The following is a 21,388-nucleotide window of genomic DNA, read 5'->3' on the forward strand; positions in this document are numbered from 1 at the left end:
GTACACTGGACATGCCACGCAGTACACTGGACATACCATGCAGTACCCTGTACATATTGCGCAGTACTCTGGACATACCGTGCAGTACACTGCACATACCGTGCAGTACACTGCACATACCGTGCAGTACACTGTCCATACCGTGCAGTACACTGGACATACCGTGCAGTACACTGTACATACCGTGCAGTACACTGTACATACCACGCAGTACACTGTACATACCACGCAGTACACTTTACATACCATGCAGTACACTGTACATACCGCACAGTACACTGTACATACCGCGCAGTACTATGTACATACCGCACAGTACACTGTACATACCGTGCCATACACTTTACATAATGTGCAGTACACTGTACATACCACGCAGTACACTGTAATACTGCGCAGTACACTGTACATACCGTGCAGTACACTGTACATACTGTGCAGTACATTGTACATACCGTGCAGTACACTGTACATACTGCACAGTACACTGTACATACCACACAGTACACTGTACATACCACGCAGGACACTGTTCATACCATGCTGGACATACCGCACAGTACACTGTATCCCTTCTTTAAGGCTATTTTTGACAATGCATCCAGTAAAAGTCCAAAATCAAAATATGTTTAATCTGGAATAGATTTAAAGTTGTAAATATTGGTGAGGTATTTTGGGTTATAGGTATTGTATACAGTGTTTAAGATCTGGAAAAGTCAGATTGATCAGAAACATATAAACTGGTTTCCTTTTGTACAGATATATGACACAATGTTAGCGGAACCTTGGAAATGCATGTCCAAATAGTGTCATGTCCTTGTCATTTAAACAGTTTATAAAAACAATTTTCTGGTAAAAAAATGTTTTCACTTCTTTCATTCATGAATCAATGGCTATAATTATTTTTTTGTCTTATTTGGGTTCAAATTGAAACAATATAGTTCTAACATTGACCTGTTTATAGGATCACATGTGGCAACACAAACAAGAGGAGCGAGAGCTAAAGCGTGTTGAAGGGGATATTATCAAGAATCAGCGGGCAGTTCGACACACTCTCAGGGATTTTGAAAATGGTAAGTGGCAGCACTGGCAGGATAATTATCTCCCCTGCTTCATACCTCAGTGACTCATACCAAAAATGCGAAGAACATTTTTGGAACAGATCAGTTACCTGCATTCATTCCAATACAAGTACATGTAGTCAGGTAATGTTATTTGGCCTACTTCTTCCACGTCATATCTGTCAGGATGTCAAATAATATGTATTAATGTTTTTTTTATTTTTTTTTACTCTGTATGGTTATTTTACCCCTGCAACAAAAGTATAGAGGGTATACTGAAATAAACTTGTCTGAGTCTTTCTGTCTATTGATAAAATCTTGTTCATATAAGTCCTTCTAAACTAATAGCCAATTTCAACAAAACTTTGTGTACATCATGTAGTTGGCATCTGATATTTATATTTTGATTTCAACATTTCTCCAAGAGTTATTGCCCTTTTTGTACAAACTAATGTGACTAATTATGGTGAAACTTTTTGGGGGTAATACATCGGCAGTATATTTTATATTGAAAGACTCACTTTTAAATTTTGGGATTCAGTTAATTTAGTGGTTGAGCGGGGGAATGAGTATGCCTGTGGCTCACAGTTCTAGTTATGCCCAGTGTAGAAATAGGTTCTGCTCCCTACTAAACGAGCAAATATGATAACGTTATTAGTCATTATATATAATTAACTATTTGATTATAATGATATGATCAACAATATCTCAGACTCTGTTAAACTTCCACAGCGATTAATAAAAAGAGGATGCAGGAGGAGAAGAAACTGAACCAGGGACTGGAGGTCTACACAAAGATCAGGCGGGACTTCGTCCACAAGAAGGAAGATGTAGGTTCAATTATGTGTGTTTTGTTGGGTAGGGAGTATTTGTGGTATTGTATGGTTAAGAATATCTAGTATTGTTAATATGATAAAAAGAAAACCCCACTCCATTTGGGGTGAGGTGGGATGATCTCAGCCAATGGAGGAAGATTCTTAAGATTCTTCCCTCAAGGGTTGAGATCCCACACTCTCATTACAACTAGAAGGTAAATGAATCATTTTCTGTTTAAACTGTTGGCCCCGTAAAATCTGCATTGATGATGCTACAGGTCAGTACGTCATTGATCCGATGTAAATGCATTGTTGAGATGATACATGTATCATACAATTGTCACAACTGGGGAATCCCCCATCTCAAACCTAGAGTGAGACAAGGATATCATACACTGGAAAAAGTGTCGATACTCCTGTCTGTGGTAAGATAAACCATTTTGTTTAATTTCCCTATCATTCAAATATAGAGGTATATGATATGATTTTAATGAGTTTGATTAGAAGAGACAGGTATTTGATTTTTGCTAAACTGAACTTTTTTGTTTATTTACGGTATACTATGATATCCTGAATAAGTACCATATTGCAGAAATTTTGGGAAGTCATAATATTTGGCAATTTGGCTCAGGAAATGAAAGCTTATGTTTTGTGCTTAAAAATAATTGTGATTTTTCATAAGTCCTAGCTTTATAATTTGGAGTCTGATATGTTAAGCTGTCACCCCTAGACAATTGTGCTGACCAGCATTTACACTTACCTTTGGCACACAACACACAACAATCTGTGTAACATTATACTCTCATGAGCTACGTATATACTCCATGGTAGTTAGAATCAGACCACATAATGACAGAAAAAAAGTCATTTTTTTGTTTCTATTTTGGAATTATTTTTTTGGGGATTTAGATGTTAACCTGCCAAATTGCCAAATCAAATTTCAGCTTAAATTTCCTGCTATATGCTGTTGGTCAAATTTTTCATCTTTAAAAACACTGGGGAAGATATATGAATTTTCTCTCTACAGCAAACAAAACACAGAATTGAAAATAATGCCCTGAGAGATCAGGAGATAAAGAGAAAGGGTAGAAAAGTTGCCGTTATAGAGTAAGTTTGGTGGTCGAATTGCTGATTAGCTAGCGGCCTGCTACACCTGTATGTACCTGTAACCCGTTCTTTAGTGATCTTTTTATCACAGAGATTTTTGTAGCAGTCTACTTTTCTGATTCAAAATCAACTTTGTGAAAAGTTTGTTTAAATGAAACATTTAAGAACTATTTAATCCAAGCCAGTTCTAGAACTCTTGATTTGCAAAAATCTCTGTTGGCTGTTCAGTGCCAGAGTTTCCACCAACACCAGCAAACCTTGACTGTTAGTATTCTGTTGTTAAAATTTAAGTAGATTTTGTAATAAAGTAAGGTATTAGGCTTGTATACTACCTGTACTCCGTGTACCTATACTCTTAATCATTGTCTTTTATAATGTATATGAGGTACTTAATAAAACAGTTGCATAGTATCATATATCATTAATTGATATTTTTTAATAAGCTTACTTGAAATTCTTGAAATTATGAAATTTATGCTTGATCAAACATTTTATTATGAACTACAAAAGAAACTAGATTTAACTAGAAGGTGAAGTGTTTCAAAGATACCCCTACTCCCTGTATGTCTACTAAGTTTGAAGCCCATTCATGAAACAGTGGCCAAGATATACTCAGAAACCTGTATTTCTGAAACATTGTATTTTATTATTTAAGGTCAAGATCAAAGGTCAAATTGAGGCCACAGTGACCTCATTTTAGGGTGTGACAATACTGCCTTTCAATGATGTATCCAATATACATGCTTTTTTGCCAATTCATGAAATGGTGGCTGAGATATGCTCCAGAATCATTCTTTCAGTACTTGAGGTCAAATTCAAGGTTAAAACAGTGACCTCATTTTATGATGTGACACGTCCCTTTCCCATGATACACATGCATGTATATACAAACTTTAAATTTGGTGCCCATTGATAATCAGTGGCTGAGATATGCTCCAGAAACCACTGTCAGCACAGACGGACCAAGCGGTTGCTATATACCCCACCCTCCCCCACCCCCCACCCCACACACACACACATACACTGGGGGTTGAAGCAGGGGTATAATAAAATGCCTTTTTTTGAGGTTTACCTCTTATAATCTTTGTGATTATAACTTATAATTTGGGACAAATTCTACTTAAAGACTATATTATCGCAATTTTTTATAACATACATGTACATAGCCTTGGGCTATTATAAATCAAAGTTTGCTGGTGACTAGATAACTGTTAACTCACACTTTAAAAAAAAGTACATGCAGTTTTGAGGCCTCCAACTGAATAATGACATGTTTCTTTCCTGGGTTCTCTTTCTGTTAAATATCTGTTTAGAAAAGTTAAAAAGCGACATTATTTTTTCAACATATTCAAAAATAAGTAAAATAAATATAAAAAGAATATACAACCAGGAAATAATCACCTGGTACATGTATAAAGGTAACTCAAAACTGACTGTATTGCTCCACCTGTTGAATGCTTCACTAACCAGCACTGCACATTTTATTATTGATGCTTCTGTTTCCATGGTTACTTGAGGTTTCACCATGAAATTGGATTCTATAATCTGTCACCAAGTACCCCAGTGGTATCTGTAATAAGATGTTTCCCATTTCAGCTGACAAAGACACGGATACAACATACCATGTCTACAGAACACAATACAAAATGGCAGGGCAGAAAAAACGAAGTCCAGCAGTAAGTTTGGCTGATCAATTCACCAAACTTTTGTTATATTCAACAAATACGAGCAAATTTGATGGGATGACATTTGCAGAGAGCGTATGTCATTCAATCTATTTAATGGCTCCGTTGTTTAAATGTTTAAAATGTACTTTGGTGGATTTGGAGTCCTCTATATTGTAAGTTTGGTTGATAAGTTCTATATAAAACATACATACCTGGTATGTCGCACCATCGCCAACCCGCCACATTACAGTCTCCCCAAGGGGTCGACTGTTGCTTTTGTTTGCAAATTCCAGTGTTAACAAATAATATAGATACAGACAACCGGTGACAATGACATTTTACCAGGCAGAAGTAAAATTATATAGATACAGACAACCGGCGACAATGAAATCTTACCAGGCAGAAGCAAAATAATATAGATACAGACGACCGGTGACAATGACATCTTGCCAGGCAGAAGTAAAATGATACAGATACAGACAACCGGTGACGATGACATCTTACCAGGCAGTAGTAAAATAATATAGATACAAACAACCGGTGACAATGACACCTTACCAGGCAGAAGTAAAGTAATATAGATACAGACAACCAGTGACAATGACATCTTAACAGGAAGAAGTAAAATAATATAGATACCGACAACCGGTGACAATGCCATCTTACCAGGCAGAAGTGAAATAATATAGATACAGACGACCAGTGACAATGACATCTTAACAGGCAGAAGTAAAATAATTAGATACAGACAACCGGTGGCAATGACATCTTACCAGGCTGAAGTAAAATAATATAGATAAAGACAACCGGTAACAATGACATCTTACCAGGAAGAAGTGAAATAATATAAATACAGACAACCGGAGACAATGATATCTTACCAGGCAGAAGTAAAGTAATATAGATACAGACAACCAGTGACAATGACAACTTACCAGGCAGAAGTAAAGTAATATAGATACAGACAACAGGTGACAATGACAACTTACCAGGCAGAAGCAAAATAAAATAGATACAGCCAACCGGTGACAATGACATTTTACCAGGCAGAAGTAAAAAAATATAGATGCAGACAACCGGTGACAATGTCATCTTACCAGGCAGAAGTGAAATAATATAGATACAGACGACCGGTGACAATGACATCTTGCCAGGCAGAAGTAAAATGATACAGATACAGACAACCGGTGACGATGACATCTTACCAGGCAGTAGTAAAATAATATAGATACAAACAACCGGTGACAATGACAACTTAACAGGCAGAAGTAAAATAATAAAGATACAGACAACCGGTGAGAATGAAATCTTACCAGGCAGGAGTAAAATAATATAGATACTGACAACCGGTGACAATAACATCTTACCTGGCAGAAGTAAAATAATTAGATACAGACAACCGGTGCCAATGACATCTTACCAGGCTGAAGTAAAATAATATAGGTACAGACAACCGGTGACAATCACATCTTACCAGGCAGAAGAAAAATAATATAGATAAAGACAACCGGTGACAGGGACATCTAACCAGGCAGAAGTAAAATAATTAGATACAGACAACCGGTGCCAATGACATCTTACCAGGCGGAAGTAAAATAATATAGATACCGACAACCGGTGACAATGCCATCTTACCAGGCACAAGTAAAATAATATACATACAGACAACCGGTGACAGTGACATCTTACCAGGCAGAAATAAAATAATATAGATACAGCCACCCGGTGACAATGACATCTTATCAGGCAGAAGTAAAATAATAAAGATACAGACAACCGGTGAAAATGACAACTTACCAGGCAGAAGTAAATGATATAGATGGGATGACATTTGCAGAGAGGGAATGTCATTCAATCTATTTAATGGCTCCGTTGTTTAAATGTTTAAAATGTACTTGGGTGGATTTGGAGTCCTCTATATTGTAAGTTTGGTTGATAAGTTCTATATAAAACATACATACCTGGTATGTCGCCCCCTCGCCAACCCGCCACATTACAGTCTCCCCAAGGGGTCGACTGTTGCTTTTGTTTGCAAATTCCAGTCTTAACAAATAATATAGATACAGACATCCGGTGCCAATGACAACTTACCAGGCAGAAGCAAAATAATATAGATACAGACGACCAGTGACAATGACATCTTAACAGGAAGAAGTAAAATAATATAAATACAGACAACCGGTGACAACGACATCTTACCAGGCAGAAATAAAATAATATAGATACAGCCAACCGGTGACAATGACATTTTACCAGGCAGAAGTAAAACAATATAGATACAGATAACCGGTGACAATGACATCCTTACATGCAGAAGTAAAATAATATAGACACAGACAACCGGTGACAATCACATCTTACCAGGCAGAAGAAAAATAATTAGATACAGACAACCGGTGCCAATGACATCTTACCAGGCATAAGTAAAATAATATAGATACCGACAACCGGTGACAATGCCATCTAACCAGGCAGAAGTAAAATAGTATAGATACAGACAACCGGAGACAATGACACCTTACCAGGCAGAAGTAAAATCATATAGATAAAGACAACCGGTAACAATGACATCTTACAAGGCAGAAGTGAAATAATATAGATACAGACAACCGGTGACAATGACAACTTACCAGGCAGAAGTAAAGTTTAACAAGTTGTTACATGGCACAAAAAACATTACACAATTAAGACATGTGGTGGCCGAAGTGGGATTAGACTACATTAAATAATTCTTAACTGTGGTCCGACTGGTTTAACCATTTAAAAGAAAATGGCCTAGGTGTTAAAATCGTAGTAAGGCTAACAATTATGGAAGGATGGGCTGCAAGCAACCAACGAATCTATGAATTACAAAAATTCACAAAGTCAACCTCACTTGTCTGGTACCTGGTGGAAGAGGAGTTACCTACCCGATTATATAATCCGCACATGGTTGATAGAATTTACAACCGGCAGGTAAAATAAACGGAATTCATATGAGTATGCATTACATATGTATATATCAGTGCCTAAAGTACAGAACAGAGAAATGGGTCGGAAGAACGTTTCTCCAGTTCACAGTCATTGTGACAACGCAGTATCGTGATACATATTGTGACTACAGTATCGTGATACATATCGTGACCACAGTATCATGATACATATCGTAACCACAGTATCGTGATACATATCGTGACCACAGTATCGTGATACATATTATGACCACAGTATCGTGATACACAATGTATGCTTCCATGTGTCTTCAGTTCACAGTCATCATTTTATGTAACAAGTGTATATTGACTTGTGTCAATGCTCATCATCTCTCTTACAATTGTAATGTATGCTAGTTACATTACACAATGCTCAACTCTGTATTTATACTTTGATCACAAGTTGATTTAATATTCCAATAATATACTGTAGTCATTTCTTTTCTTCATATATTTACTGTTTTAAAAAATAAATAACATCCCATATTTATTACACCAACAATTCTGTAACAGCTAGTAGTTACAAGCTACTAAAAGTAAGCTCTCCATTGTCGATTCACATTTTTACAGTTGATGCCAGTATAAAAAGATATAGATTAATACCTTTCTTTGTTGTCTAAGTCTGTTCAGCAATTTTTGTCTTTATGAGGCATTATATTGAGCTTTTTGGTGTATATGGGGAATTATATTGGGTAGGGCTGCAACGATATATCGCGATATTTTGAATACGGTACGATACAAAAAGTTTTTTGGAGGTAACGATAACCTACAATATTTTCAGGATTTGTCATTTCAGAATTTAGTCTACTCATATCACTTCAAACATGTTTCTATCGTTACTATATGTATCGAGATACATATCGTAAACTGACAACACAGTATAGTGATACATATTGTGATACATATCCGAATGTTAATATATCGTTTCAGCCCTAATATTGAGGTTATACTTACACACACCAGGGGCATTATATTGAGATAATACTTATATAGACAAGGGCATTATATCAAGGTTTTGATGTAAATAAACTAGGGACATTATATTGAAATTATGTTCTTCTGTAAACCTGAGGCATTATATTGAGTACTTGTAACAAGTAAAGGAACTATTTTATCTTTTAGCAACAAATATGAATATTCATGACATCATGTTAATATTATAGATCAGGTCATGGTATAACGGTGATGGTGTATTTGCTGCAATTTTCGTTTTTTGGCAATATTTAATATCTAATGGGAGATTTATGAAAAATGAATTAAATCCTTTAAAATTTACTTTTGACATTGTTTATGTTAAATGTTTGCATGTGTTTTTTTGTCTTTACTAACTGTCAAATCTCTCACAGTTAAGTCCCGTCAATACACTTATTGATATGTGTTTATATATAAATGGTATGGTTGATTCAGGTCAACAATCTGTTGACAGTATCTAAAGTGAAAGTATAAAGAACTGAGTAAATAAAGTTCTCAGAGAATGTCTGATCATTTCAGTTTTATAAACAGTTTTTATTAGATGTACTATGATTTGACATGCCATATTTTGTTACATAGATCTGTAAGTTATGTGTGTGCTTCCACTTTGTAGGTCGGACCTTTCTCGCAAGTACCGTTCCAAAGTGAGCGAGTTGGAGCTCAAGAGGATTGAGGTGCTTAGAATGAATCAGGATTTTGAAACCAAAATGAGACAGACAGAGGTAAACGAGTCTTTATTCTCTTTAGATAAAACATTTGTAAAAGTTATATGATTGTAACTGCTACTTTATGAAACAGTGACTCAACTAAAGATGTAGTAAAGGCAGTTAAGGTTACTAATTATATCTAAACATTAATTATCACATGTAATCTGTTTATGGAGGCACGGTAGTCTAGTGGTAGGACGCTTGGCTCGTGACTGAAGGGTTGCAGGTTCGAGTCACGACACGGCAGTGTGTTGTATCTTTGATCAAGATACTTTACTCCGCTTGTTCCAGTCTACTCAGCTGTAAATGAGTATGTGTTTGGGCAATGTTAGAATTGTTGAATGCTAGCTGTGAGCGCTGAAACGGTAGCACCAGTTGTATGCTCCCCAGGGAGCTGAGAAAGATATTGGCTGGTTGCAAAGGCTCTATAACCACGGATAATTATTTGTGAACCGTTTTGAGACAACCTATGAACTAGGTTGTAATTAAGTGGTATAAAAGAGCCTGAAATTATTATTAATTATTATCATTATTTAGAAACTTTGATCATTGAAATCCTTTAATAGAACAGTGTACCATCTCAAATTTTAAAAAGCTCATGTTTATAAATGTTTGGCCCTGGTTTTACATAATATGTTACACTGGTACTTTCAGGAAGAACAGCTGAATCTACAAAACGAACTGGCCGAGCTGTCTATTAATCTGAATATGGAATCTCAGAAAGGCAGAGTAATGCGATTTGAATCGGAAAGGTAAAACTGATAAAAAAATTGTTTTATGGACTAGGATCATTCCTACTGTGAGTTGTTGCTGATAACTGATTCATATGTGTCCCGTGAGGAAGATTTCTCTTGTGTTCATTAAATAAAATTGGGACTTTATCAAATTTATATCATTAGGCCTAGGTTCCTCATTAGGTTCCCTGGAATTTGTCTTAAAATCCTACTGGTTCAGTTCTGATATAATATCTTCATTTTATTTTATTTTCATTTCAGAGAAAGAAAGAAGAATCAAACAAATAAAATACAAGAAAATTTACAAGGAGTGGATAATGTTAAAAATAAATTAATGTAAGTATTTCAATTTTGACTTAGTGCTTCATTGAGTTTGGTTAGAAAACTCTTGTTATATAAATATTACATTTCTACTGTGGTACATTTTGACTCATCTGTAAATGAGAATTTGTTATTTTCATATTCAGATGATAATACTTTATCATTAACTGCTTGATGAGTATGTAATGCCAGATAAAGGTAATGATACAGTTAAAAAGGAGACCAGTTTTTTTGTTACATAGACATATTATGCTAGTGATTATTAAACTAGCAGGCTGTTGATTGTAAGTACAGGACTCTAGCTCTATTGTTTTGTTTCTACAGGAGAAGTGATGGTGATACTAAGGCAGCAGAAATGAATAAACGAAAATTAAGTGCTGACCTGTCCCTAACAAAGTCACACTTAGATATCAAAAAACGAGACGGTGAGTACTAGATAAGGATGTGGATGTTGTATTAGATACCGAGTACTAGATGATGATGATGATGATGATGTTGAGAATACTGTTTATAAAATGGTAACATGTGACTGAATTTCAAATCAGTGTACTTAGTTGTATCTTTGAATCTGTTTCAGAACAACGACATTTAACAGACACCCAGTTTCGACTAGATGATAATTCTAACATACAGCGACAACTAAACGAGGCAGCTTTCCATGCCAACCTAGACATGAAGGCCCGACAGATTGACCAGAAACTGGAGGTCAGTGAGTTTCCCCTGGACTGCTCTTTAAATATATACTACACAAGTGTTCAAAGCTAATGGGGATGGTATTGTTTGTATATGTTTGAACAAGCATCTTTATAAACATATTGAGCCTTAACAATCATGGATTGCTGAGATTGCTGATTGGATACATTATAGATCGGTGGACAAGGGAAATAACTCTTTCATCCCTAGAATTCAATATTTATTCATTTACATTTGGAAATTTAACAATTGCAATAGGCTTTGTGGTCGTAGAAATGCTTACTTCTTTATTCTCTTCTCATGCCTGTTGGCTATTTTGGTAGTAACAGAGATTTTCCAGTCTTAATGTACACAAAACAATTAAAAATTAGTCCTCATATGGCAATATTTTGCCCTAAATCTATACATAAAACATAACACCAAAATGAAATAAAGGGAAATAACTCTGCAATATTTTAAGGATATGTGCCATTTTCCCAATCATTGTTCAGTTGTCTCTCTTTGTCTTGATTTTACTTCATAAGTTAAAACACAACATTGTGTCTGTAAAGGTATTGTCTGTAAAGGTATTGTCTGTAAAGGTATTGTGTCTGTAAAGGTATTGTGTCTGTAAAGGTATTGTCTATAAAGGTATTGTGTCTGTAAAGGTATTGTCTGTAAAGGTATTAGAGGGTTGTTAGTGAAGGCTTGACATGGTGCCCCAGATTCACACATGTAACATCAACTATTTGTTGTTAATTGAGCCTTCTATATACATTGCACTAGAAATATCCCAGTAGCTTATAGTAACAACAAATCTTATTTAACCTTTTTACAGTCAATTTGAACATTTTTGTCATTTCAAAAACTGTACAGGTGCTGGTTGGGAAATCAGCACTATCTCCTTTGTCCTGCATGTATTAAGTGATATGATTAAATTTTTCTCTTGTAAACTCAACTTGACAGTCCACCAACCATTAAAACACCATAATGTTTCCAGGAAAAGACGAGTTTAAACCCTACCATTTGTCTGATAACATGTTTGTACATCCCCAACATTAATCCTCCAAGTTAACATTGACACTTTCTCATCTATAAACTTTATGTCACTGCCTCTCCCTGATTTGTCTCCAATGAATCCCCCCATTCTTCAGTTAAGGTTGCTGTTGCCCCTCTCCCTTTCCCCGGGATCTGGTGAAATCTACCCCTCCTCCAGGTAACATATTTCCCCGCCTCCTTACCACACCATTTAAATCAACTTGATCCTTTAATGTTAAATATCTTTTTCCCCACTGTACTATATATATAGCTAGTTAGCCTAAAGCAAAACATGTGTTTGTTTTTATCCTCTCTCCCATCTGTACAGAAAGCACATCCTTTTTAAAAGATTTTTTTCACAGCAGCATTGTGTTATTTTTTTCTTTCTGTATACCAGTATATATATACATGAACACTTTCAGAAATATCAAATTCTTTAAAATGTTTATAAATTTAACAAGATGGTATCAAATTTTGAGTCTTCTTTGATTTTTGTTGTAATTATAACATAAAATATACGGTACCAATTTGTGTTGGTTAGCCTGCAGGTGTTACATAGTTTGGGCCAAGTTCAGGTAAATGTCATTATAAAATAGTGAATATGAGGCTTGTCTGTCTTATCAAGCGGGAGCTGGGCTGTCACTGGCACAGATAACCAGACATTTGTTACAAAAATGGCACAGATCAATCGAATGGACTAAATGCTTATGTTTTTTTCATGTGAATTGTATATGTATGTAATAAAGCTAGCACACCTGTGTTAGGACAAACCAAAAACAATTTGTTTCCCATCCAGTGTCTCAAAACTCTACTTATCGTGATCATTATGTTTTATATTGACATTTTTTAGACTGGTCCAGAAATTACAATGACTTTTGTATTTATTATTGTTTCATTAATATGAACTTTCTGTTCAGTGAAATATGTTTATTATCATTTCATTAATATGAACTTTCTGTTAAGTGAAAATATGTTTATTATCATTTCATTAATAGGAACTTTCTGTTAAGTGAAATATGTTTATTATTATTTCATTAATATGAACTTTCTGTTAAGTGAAATATGTTTATTATCATTTCATTAATATGAACTTCCTGTTCAGTGAAATATGTTTATCAGAGCTTCATTTAGTACCTTATATTTGTATATTGAACAGATATTTAATAATTTATGGAAAATCAGTTGAATTCTCCACAGCACATTTTTTTCACAGATTATAAAAACTTGCAGGTCTTTGCCTTTTATATTATATACTGTATATAACCCATCTATTGAGGAAGACTCTCTCTGTCTTGTCACAGCTAATGAATCCTAAACCGTAAAATTGTATTTGCCAGGCCATATTGAAGCTGTGAAAACTAATTCACTATCTTGTACCCATGGAACTCGAATGGGGGAGGTTTAGACATATTTGTTATAGGGAAATCTGAGCGGGTAGATTCTTCACAGAATTGTTTAATTTGTTGGCTACACGAGAAGCAATTACCTTGAGAAAGAAGCTTATCTTACACACTTCCCCTGCTGTGCAGTTGACACAGTGGTCATGTTACAAAGAGGGAGTCGAGTACAATTCACACAGACAACAACCCCATACAACACTGTAAGATGTTTCCCTTCTACCTTACAGCAGTTAGTCTTTTCACTAAGCCTTGATCAGAAATGTTCTGAGTGAATTTGACAAGGTATGTTCAACATTTAATAAGTGTTTCAAGTGGACAAGATGTCTTACAGCTGTACTTGATTTCAAAATATTTTTTCAATCAGTTCAGTCCATGTTTTTTCTATAGGTACTCGTTGAGCAGCGTAATTAACATCGTTGAATAAGCCTATGACATACTGACTATAGATTGCTATTGGTCCCATTGAGATATTAAGTCTACACACTTAACAGACATCAAGGGTTTCACTCAATTTTATTGGCGTCACTGATTGATGAAATTAAGTCAAAAATAATGTTGATTTATAAACATATGTTAATATGTTGATGTGCATTGCATGTGTACGTGCTAAAATCCAGGGCATTGTATTTACTTACCGGAAAATGATGAAAGAAACATGTCAAAATATTGTTAACCCGAATAATCAAAATTACACATGGAGTCATATTATTTGTGAATGAAATGAAATCTAATTTCTTGATGTTTAATAATTTCTGTTTTTGTAACCCCCCAAGGTGTTGAATGGTTATCGACCTTGACAATGAATGCTACCTCATTTACTCCAAATCACTATAAAGTGGAGAAATTAGTAGCTAAGTATGTCTACCATGTATTAATTACATCAAATTACATAATTAATTTGTCAGTTTTCAAATTTGTAAAAACCTGTACCGTGAAATTATCTAGTGACCATGTTTTAACACTGTCAATAAATATCACAAAATGTTGGTAGGTAGAAATGTATTGCTGTCCCAGCAGGGGTTATCATTAAATTGAATGACGTAAGTTTTACATGATGCATACAAAGTATTGGGCTATTGATTTATAAGCCATTTACTGTTTTATTAATTCAGAAAAAAAGTTTTTACAAGCTTTCAATGAGACCTGTAGAAAGTGAACAAATTTCTGTTCATTATGTATAGTCCAAGATAAGTCCAAGGTGTGATTTATACAGGGCTGAGATATATATTCTGTGACAGTCCCCCACTGCTATATTCTGTGACAGTCCCCCACTGCTATATTCTGTGACAGGCTCCCACTGCTATATTCTGTGACAGTCTCCCACTGTTATATTCTGTCACAGTCCCCTACTGCTATATTCTGTGACAGTTCCCCACTGCTATATTCTGTGACAGTCCCCCACTGCTATATTCTGTGACAGTCCCCCACTGTTATATTCTGTGACAGTCCCCCACTGTTATATTCTGTGACAGTCCCCCACTGCTATATTCTGTGACAGGCTCCCACTGCTATATTCTGTGACAGTCTCCCACTGTTATATTCTGTGACAGTCCCCCACTGTTATATTCTGTGACAGTCCCCCACTGCTATATTCTGTGACAGTCTCCCACTGCTATATTCTGTGATGTGGTACTATTTTTTACCCCAGTGTAATATGACAGTTCCCCCTCATGTTAACTCTTGATCATCAATCATTTGATGATTTTAAGTGGAAGTTCTGTGAATTAGTGGAATCCACTATTAATTTATACTTTATGACTAGTAACTTAGTCTACATCATTGCCCTACGCCACTGCCCTACATCATTGCCCTACATCAATGCCCCATCAATGCCCTACTGCCCTACATCATCGCCCAACATCATTGCCCTACGCCACTGCCCTACATCATTGCCCTACATCAATGCCCCAACAATGCCCTACGCCACTGCCCTACGTTATTGCCCTCGCTGTTGACAGAGTTCACAACTTAAGATTTTATAAGAGATTGTATATATTTCATCTCTATCTCTGTAATACAGTGGAGTTGATTGAGACATCTATTGGATAATAAAACCACACTTCTTGATGATAAATGATCAGCAGCTAGTTCATGTTGAAAAGGTCATTCTGCTTTCATTTTATAAGTGTACAATGAAGGAATTTATTTTCCATGTACATGTGTATTGTTCCTTAAAGTTTTTCAAGGTATAAATATATGTGATACGATTAAAATCAAGAGGAGGCTACATTAAATGATAAAACCTTAATGTAGGGTAATACTATAGGCAATGCTACATTCATTGTTTAAGATAACTGTGAGACATTCTATTCTTGTTTATAGTTTTGATTTAACCCCATCCCTATCAGAACCGGACCCCATCCCATCCACTCCATCTGCCCACCTTTATTTCTCCATGCTCACACTGTGTCCACCCCTTTCCCGCAGTCCTCTTCCATGCAGTGGGGAAAAGTGTGAAGAGAAAATTAACCCAATCTTTATTTTAGCAGATGGATTCAAAATATTCTCTGAAAATCATGACACGTATTGACCTTGTTTTGTTGTAATGCTATCACAGCATGCAAAGAACTGTTTTCCTCACTGTCAAAAATTTCACGTCACAGATGGCATATTTTTCCAATATTAGCATTTCATGTCAAAAGTTTTCATGAATATTTCATCATTATGCATGCTGTTAATGGGTTTAGACTTTTGACACTGTGAAGTCAGGTTTTTGCTAGGGTTGCTTCCTCAATCTTCGAAAGAGATGTCTTGTCAGAATTTTATCAACTTACACCATCATTTCCTCCCTGGAATGAGAGATGTGTGGATTGTGTTGGACTGAGAGGTTACAATTTTAACAAGTGCCCTCATTATAGTTACAAGTGTGTGCCATGTCCCCACAGCCCTATAACCAAGCAGGCAGTGTGCTAGCAAGTTTCTGATACAATTTTATCTCCAACAGAAATTACTTTTTTGAATAATTCAACTTTTCTAGCTCGAAACCATTTCTGGAATGAAACAATTAGTTGTTGATATTCTATGGGCTTGTTTTACAGGGAGAGATAATATGTATGGTAAAACTGGTCCAAACCCTACAATAATTGGAACAAATCCGTTTTTGTTCGGAGTACATCTAGGGTTTTGGATATTTAACAGTAGGCTCAATTTACATAGGAATATGTTTATATCGTGTAGATAATTATAAGTTATAATCTAGGTCACTCACATAAGCCTAGATTTTCTAACATGAGCTGAAGTGTTAAAATCCTTTTTCTTATACAGGAAAATCATTGCACATAATTTATAAGCATTGCATGTAAGCAGTTTCTTTGGCAACATAAACTGACTTGAATCTCATGTGAAAAACTTAACTTGCATACATTTCTAACTTCTGTGCTGCTCTTGAATTTCTCATGTGCAAAGGTATCATTTTTGAAAGGTCAGGTTCATGCAGGTTTCCGCAGCATACAGGTCTATGTAGAAATGGATACATAGTAATTGACTTACCGGTAGTTGAAGATCTAGCTGCTGTATTCAGGTTTCCGAATACAATTTAGCTCTGAAAGGTTTCATGGGATTATAAAATCACTGTCTCATTCAGTGTATCCTGTAAAATGGACCAAACTCTTCACTCATCATAACCCAGTGTCTAATTTATTTTATAAGCTGATCTAAAACAAATAATTTCAGTCTATATGCTGTTTTAGATACTGAAATGTCCAATGTTATTTCTTATAAAACAACCTTGGAAACCAGGGTATTGGGTTTTTTGGATAATTTTAGATAATTCCTGGTTAATGTTGGCAAAACTTCCAATGCAATTGTAATAGAATACCATTAGAAGTTATTGTAAGCTGTATTGTAATTAGGTTACGTAAAAAGTTTTGAGCTGTATTTTAATTACAGCCATAGGTAAAGTTAGAAGTTTTGAGCTGTATTTTAATTATAGTGGTAAGTAAAGTTAGAAGTTTTGAGCTGCATTTTAATTACAGCGGTAGGTAAATTTAGAAGTTTTGAGCTGTATCTTAATTACAGCCATAGGTAAAGTTAGAGGTTTTGAGCTGTATTTCAATTATAGTGGTAAGTAAAGTTAGAAGTTTTGAGCTGTATTTTAATGACAGCGGTAGGTAAAGCTAGAAGTTTTGAGCTGTATTTTAATTACAGCGGTAGGTAAAGTTAGAAGTTTTGAGCTGTATTTTAATTATAGTGGTAAGTAAAGTTAAAAGTTTTGAACTGTATTTTAATTACAGTGGTAGGTAAAGTTAGAAGTTTTGAGCTGTATTTTAATTACAGCGGTAGCTAGGTAAAGTTAGAAGTTTTGAGCTGTATTTTAATTATAGTGGTAAGTAAAGTTAGAAGTTTTGAGCTGTATTTTAATGACAGCGGTCGGTAAAGTTAGAAGTTTTGAGCTGTATTTTAATGACAGCAGTAGGTAAAATTGCAAGTTGTGAGCTGTATTTCAATTACAGCGGTAGGTAAAATTACAAGTTTTAAGCTGTATTTTAATGACAGTGGTAAGTAAATTTAGAAGTTTTGAGCTGTATTTTAATGACAGTGGTAGGTAAATTTAGAAGTTTTGATTTGTATTTTAATTACAGTAGTATGTAAAGTTAGAGGTTTTGATCTGTATTTTAACTACAGTGTAGGTAAAGTTAGAAGTTTTGATCGGTATTTTAATTACAGTGTAGGTAAAGTTAGAAGTTTTGAGCTGTATTTTAATCACAGCAGTAGGTAAAGTTAGAAGTTTTGAGCTGTATTTTAACTACAGTCTAGGTAAAGTAAGAATTTCTACATTACAATGGAGTTACTGTCATAGGTGACTAAGGTTAATTTATAGGTAGTGTGATTTGTTTGTCAATTTCCTCTTATAGGTAAGAAATATGTAAAGTACATCATGTAGAAAAACAAGCTCTAGGTAAGATGTGGGGTTGATATGTTCTAATTAAATAAATACACCGACTTTGACATTAAATATGAAACCTCAGAAAAAAGCAACAAAATGAAAATAGTTTTAATAACAAAATTGATTTTTAGACAGGAATATTTACAGAATATTTTTCTTAAGGAATTAATTAAGTAATATGAATATTTAATTGATAATTTTAGTTAAATTTAATCTGAATTAAAAATGAAGACACATGTTAATTCATTCAAGAAAATTTGTGTACCATTTCAAACGTTAAGATGTATTTAGCATATCACTAAATATGTTTTTAGATGTTGTTGAATGAATTGACCTTGGTAGGTTAAACAGGTGTATTATAATAATACAGATCATAGTGACTGGCTTAGAGGATGTTGGTACTGGAGACATGTACGCAGGTGAAGTCATGAAACAGATATTTGTCATTCTGAGAGCTTTTACATTGAAAAGAAAATATAGGGTGACTGTAAGTGATATGTAGGTCTCGTCAACAACAAATTCACATCCATCCAAATGAAATTTTTCATCCCAAATTATATAGTAAGTGAGTGTTAAGATTGTGAAGCATTCTTTGGCCTGCATATACATACCACATCTGCATAGTTACACATATTTGTCAAAAACCCAGTCATTCTTTTACACAGGTTGCATGTAATCTCCGCTACCACCATAAATTCAAATGAAATCTTGGTGGTCATTCATACAGAAAGTAATCAGCTGGCCTTAATTTGAAGAAAATTGAAAATAGATGAGAAAGTTACAACCTCAAATTACATGTTATCCAAAACTGATGATTTACTTTGCTGAATGAATGTCAACATCTAGTGGTGCGGTCTTTAATGTCCGGGGTTGATTTTGTGTAGCATGTGCCTATATCAACAGTGTTTGATGATAACATGAGTACTGCCTTAATAAATTGCAGCTCTGGGTGTAATGGTAGGAAGGAAGGGATTTACAACCCTCCGGACCAATAACAGCTTTTCTGGGTACACACACACATTACTTGATTAAATTTTAAAGTTTTTGTTTTTATTTAAAACTGCAGTGTATTATCTGGGTGGCGAGCAGAAGGCAGGAAGGGCTTGGTGTCCTGTCAGTAGTAAGGTCGGGGTAATCTCTTCATCTAAAGGTGAACTCTCAGGTTTAGACTCACTAAGTTACGAAGATATTATTTGCTACCCTAGATAAAACCAAGCACCTATATATTGTTAACAAACGGATAAAAATCTTGTGATTCTCTAAGTAACATGTCTATTGTCAACTATGTAAAGAAAAAGGATCTTGGTGTGACAGCATTTGTCATCAATATTAGTGGGGGACATTGGACTGGAAAGTTTGCTGTTTTAACTTTTGAAATATTGACATATTGGTTTTCTTGGTAAAAGTATTGGGGGCAAGGAAATATTTGATACAAGCAATATCTTTTATCATGACAGTTTGGTATTGTAGAGAAATTAATTTAATGTTTACGATAGACTATATATTGCTACCAGAAACATTGGGACATTGTGTCACCTGTCACTGGTAACTGTTTTAACACTATACGCTACCTTTGTAGTACTTAGTCATATGTAGTATTTAATCATATACATAAATGTAGTACTAATCTAAAGTCATATACATGTACATAATGTTACATCATAAAGTACAAGTACTTAATCATAGGTTGCTTGAAGACTTAATAATTGAAGACGATTGATGACACCTGATTTTTGAAAAGTTTTTGAGTCAAAGTTTGATAAAGCCGGATATTTGAATTACACTGTGTTAATATACTTTTCGCAACATTTAAAATGGACAGTTCTATAATACTAGAAGTTCGTTATTTGCTAACACCCAACCCCCATACGCAACAACAAAAAAACACATTTTTCACAACAGCATGAGCTTCATTATTTGTTAGCAAAAAAACCCACAGCATTTAATATCTACAAATGGACAGTTCATCACTTGAGGTACATTGTATGTTTCAGGCCCATAATGCCAGGAGAATCAACAAACTGGTATCAACAATGTCCGACAAGAAGATGAAGGAGGATGAAAAACAGGCAGTATGGGAGTCGCGATTCAAGAGACGTTACAATGAACACAAGCGCAAGGAACACGACGATCAGCTCAAATTCTTCCAGGTAGGTCTTAACGATGGCCTTACTGTGGGGAGGATTGAAGCTTGTGACTGATAGTATCTTACGGAGTCTGCATGTACAAAGTAATGTGAAATTGGATCCACCCAGTACCTATTATAGACCACCACCCCACACCACACCACACCACCCCACACCACACCACCCTTTCTCAGAATTGGCCCCCGCCTTCCTCATCCTGTGACCATACTGTACAATTGGTTTACTGACAACTTTACTGACAACAGTTGTAGTCACTTTGCTATTTTGTTTTTTATTTTTGTTTGCGCTGACAAGTCACATGCTGTGGTAGCCATATTGTAATCAGGCTTAGTTTCAAACATGACATTCAGTCAATCAAGAAATACTCTTCTCATTGAAGTTAGTGAAAACCCTGGATATGTATATGTCAAGTAAATAGTTGTAACTATATGTGTCAAGTTAATAGTTGTAACTATATGTGACAAGTTAATAGTTGTAGCTATATGTGTCAAGTTAATAGTTGTAACTATATGTGTCAAGTTAATAGTTGTAACTATATGTGTCAAGTTAATAGTTGCAGCTATATGTGTCAAGTAAATAGTTGTAACTATATTTGTCAAGTTAATAGTTGTAACTATATGTGTCAAGTTAATAGTTGTAACTATATGTGTCAAGTTAATAGTTGTAGCTATATGTGTCAAGTTAATAGTTGTAACTATATGTGACAAATTAATATATGTAACTATATGTGACAAGTTAATAGTTGTAACTATATGTGACAAGTTAATAGTTGTAACTATACGTGACAAGTTAATTGTTGTAACTATATGTGACAAGTTAATAGTTGTAACTATGTGTCAAGTTAATAGTTGTAACTATATGTGTCAAGTTAATAGTTGTAACTATATGTG

The 21,388-nt window shown here is 34.9% G+C and overlaps 1 protein-coding gene across 2 annotated transcripts in view; it reads left to right on the plus strand.

Moving 5' to 3' along the window:
• LOC110443285 (trichohyalin-like) overlaps window positions 1-21,388 on the plus strand; it is a 76,378-nt gene that overhangs the window by 8,413 nt on the left and 46,577 nt on the right. For both annotated transcript variants that reach the window (XM_021487421.1, XM_021487422.1), the window contains exons 4-12: window positions 965-1,073; window positions 1,794-1,891; window positions 4,580-4,659; window positions 9,208-9,316; window positions 9,956-10,053; window positions 10,297-10,371; window positions 10,681-10,781; window positions 10,934-11,061; window positions 20,346-20,501. In XM_021487421.1, coding sequence (XP_021343096.1) covers window positions 965-1,073; window positions 1,794-1,891; window positions 4,580-4,659; window positions 9,208-9,316; window positions 9,956-10,053; window positions 10,297-10,371; window positions 10,681-10,781; window positions 10,934-11,061; window positions 20,346-20,501 — 954 coding nt within the window. The remainder of the gene's footprint in view (window positions 1-964; window positions 1,074-1,793; window positions 1,892-4,579; window positions 4,660-9,207; window positions 9,317-9,955; window positions 10,054-10,296; window positions 10,372-10,680; window positions 10,782-10,933; window positions 11,062-20,345; window positions 20,502-21,388) is intronic.

The sequence above is a fragment of the Mizuhopecten yessoensis genome, unplaced genomic scaffold (assembly GCF_002113885.1).
Source record: "Mizuhopecten yessoensis strain PY_sf001 unplaced genomic scaffold, ASM211388v2 scaffold716337, whole genome shotgun sequence".
Classification (NCBI taxonomy): domain Eukaryota; kingdom Metazoa; phylum Mollusca; class Bivalvia; order Pectinida; family Pectinidae; genus Mizuhopecten; species Mizuhopecten yessoensis.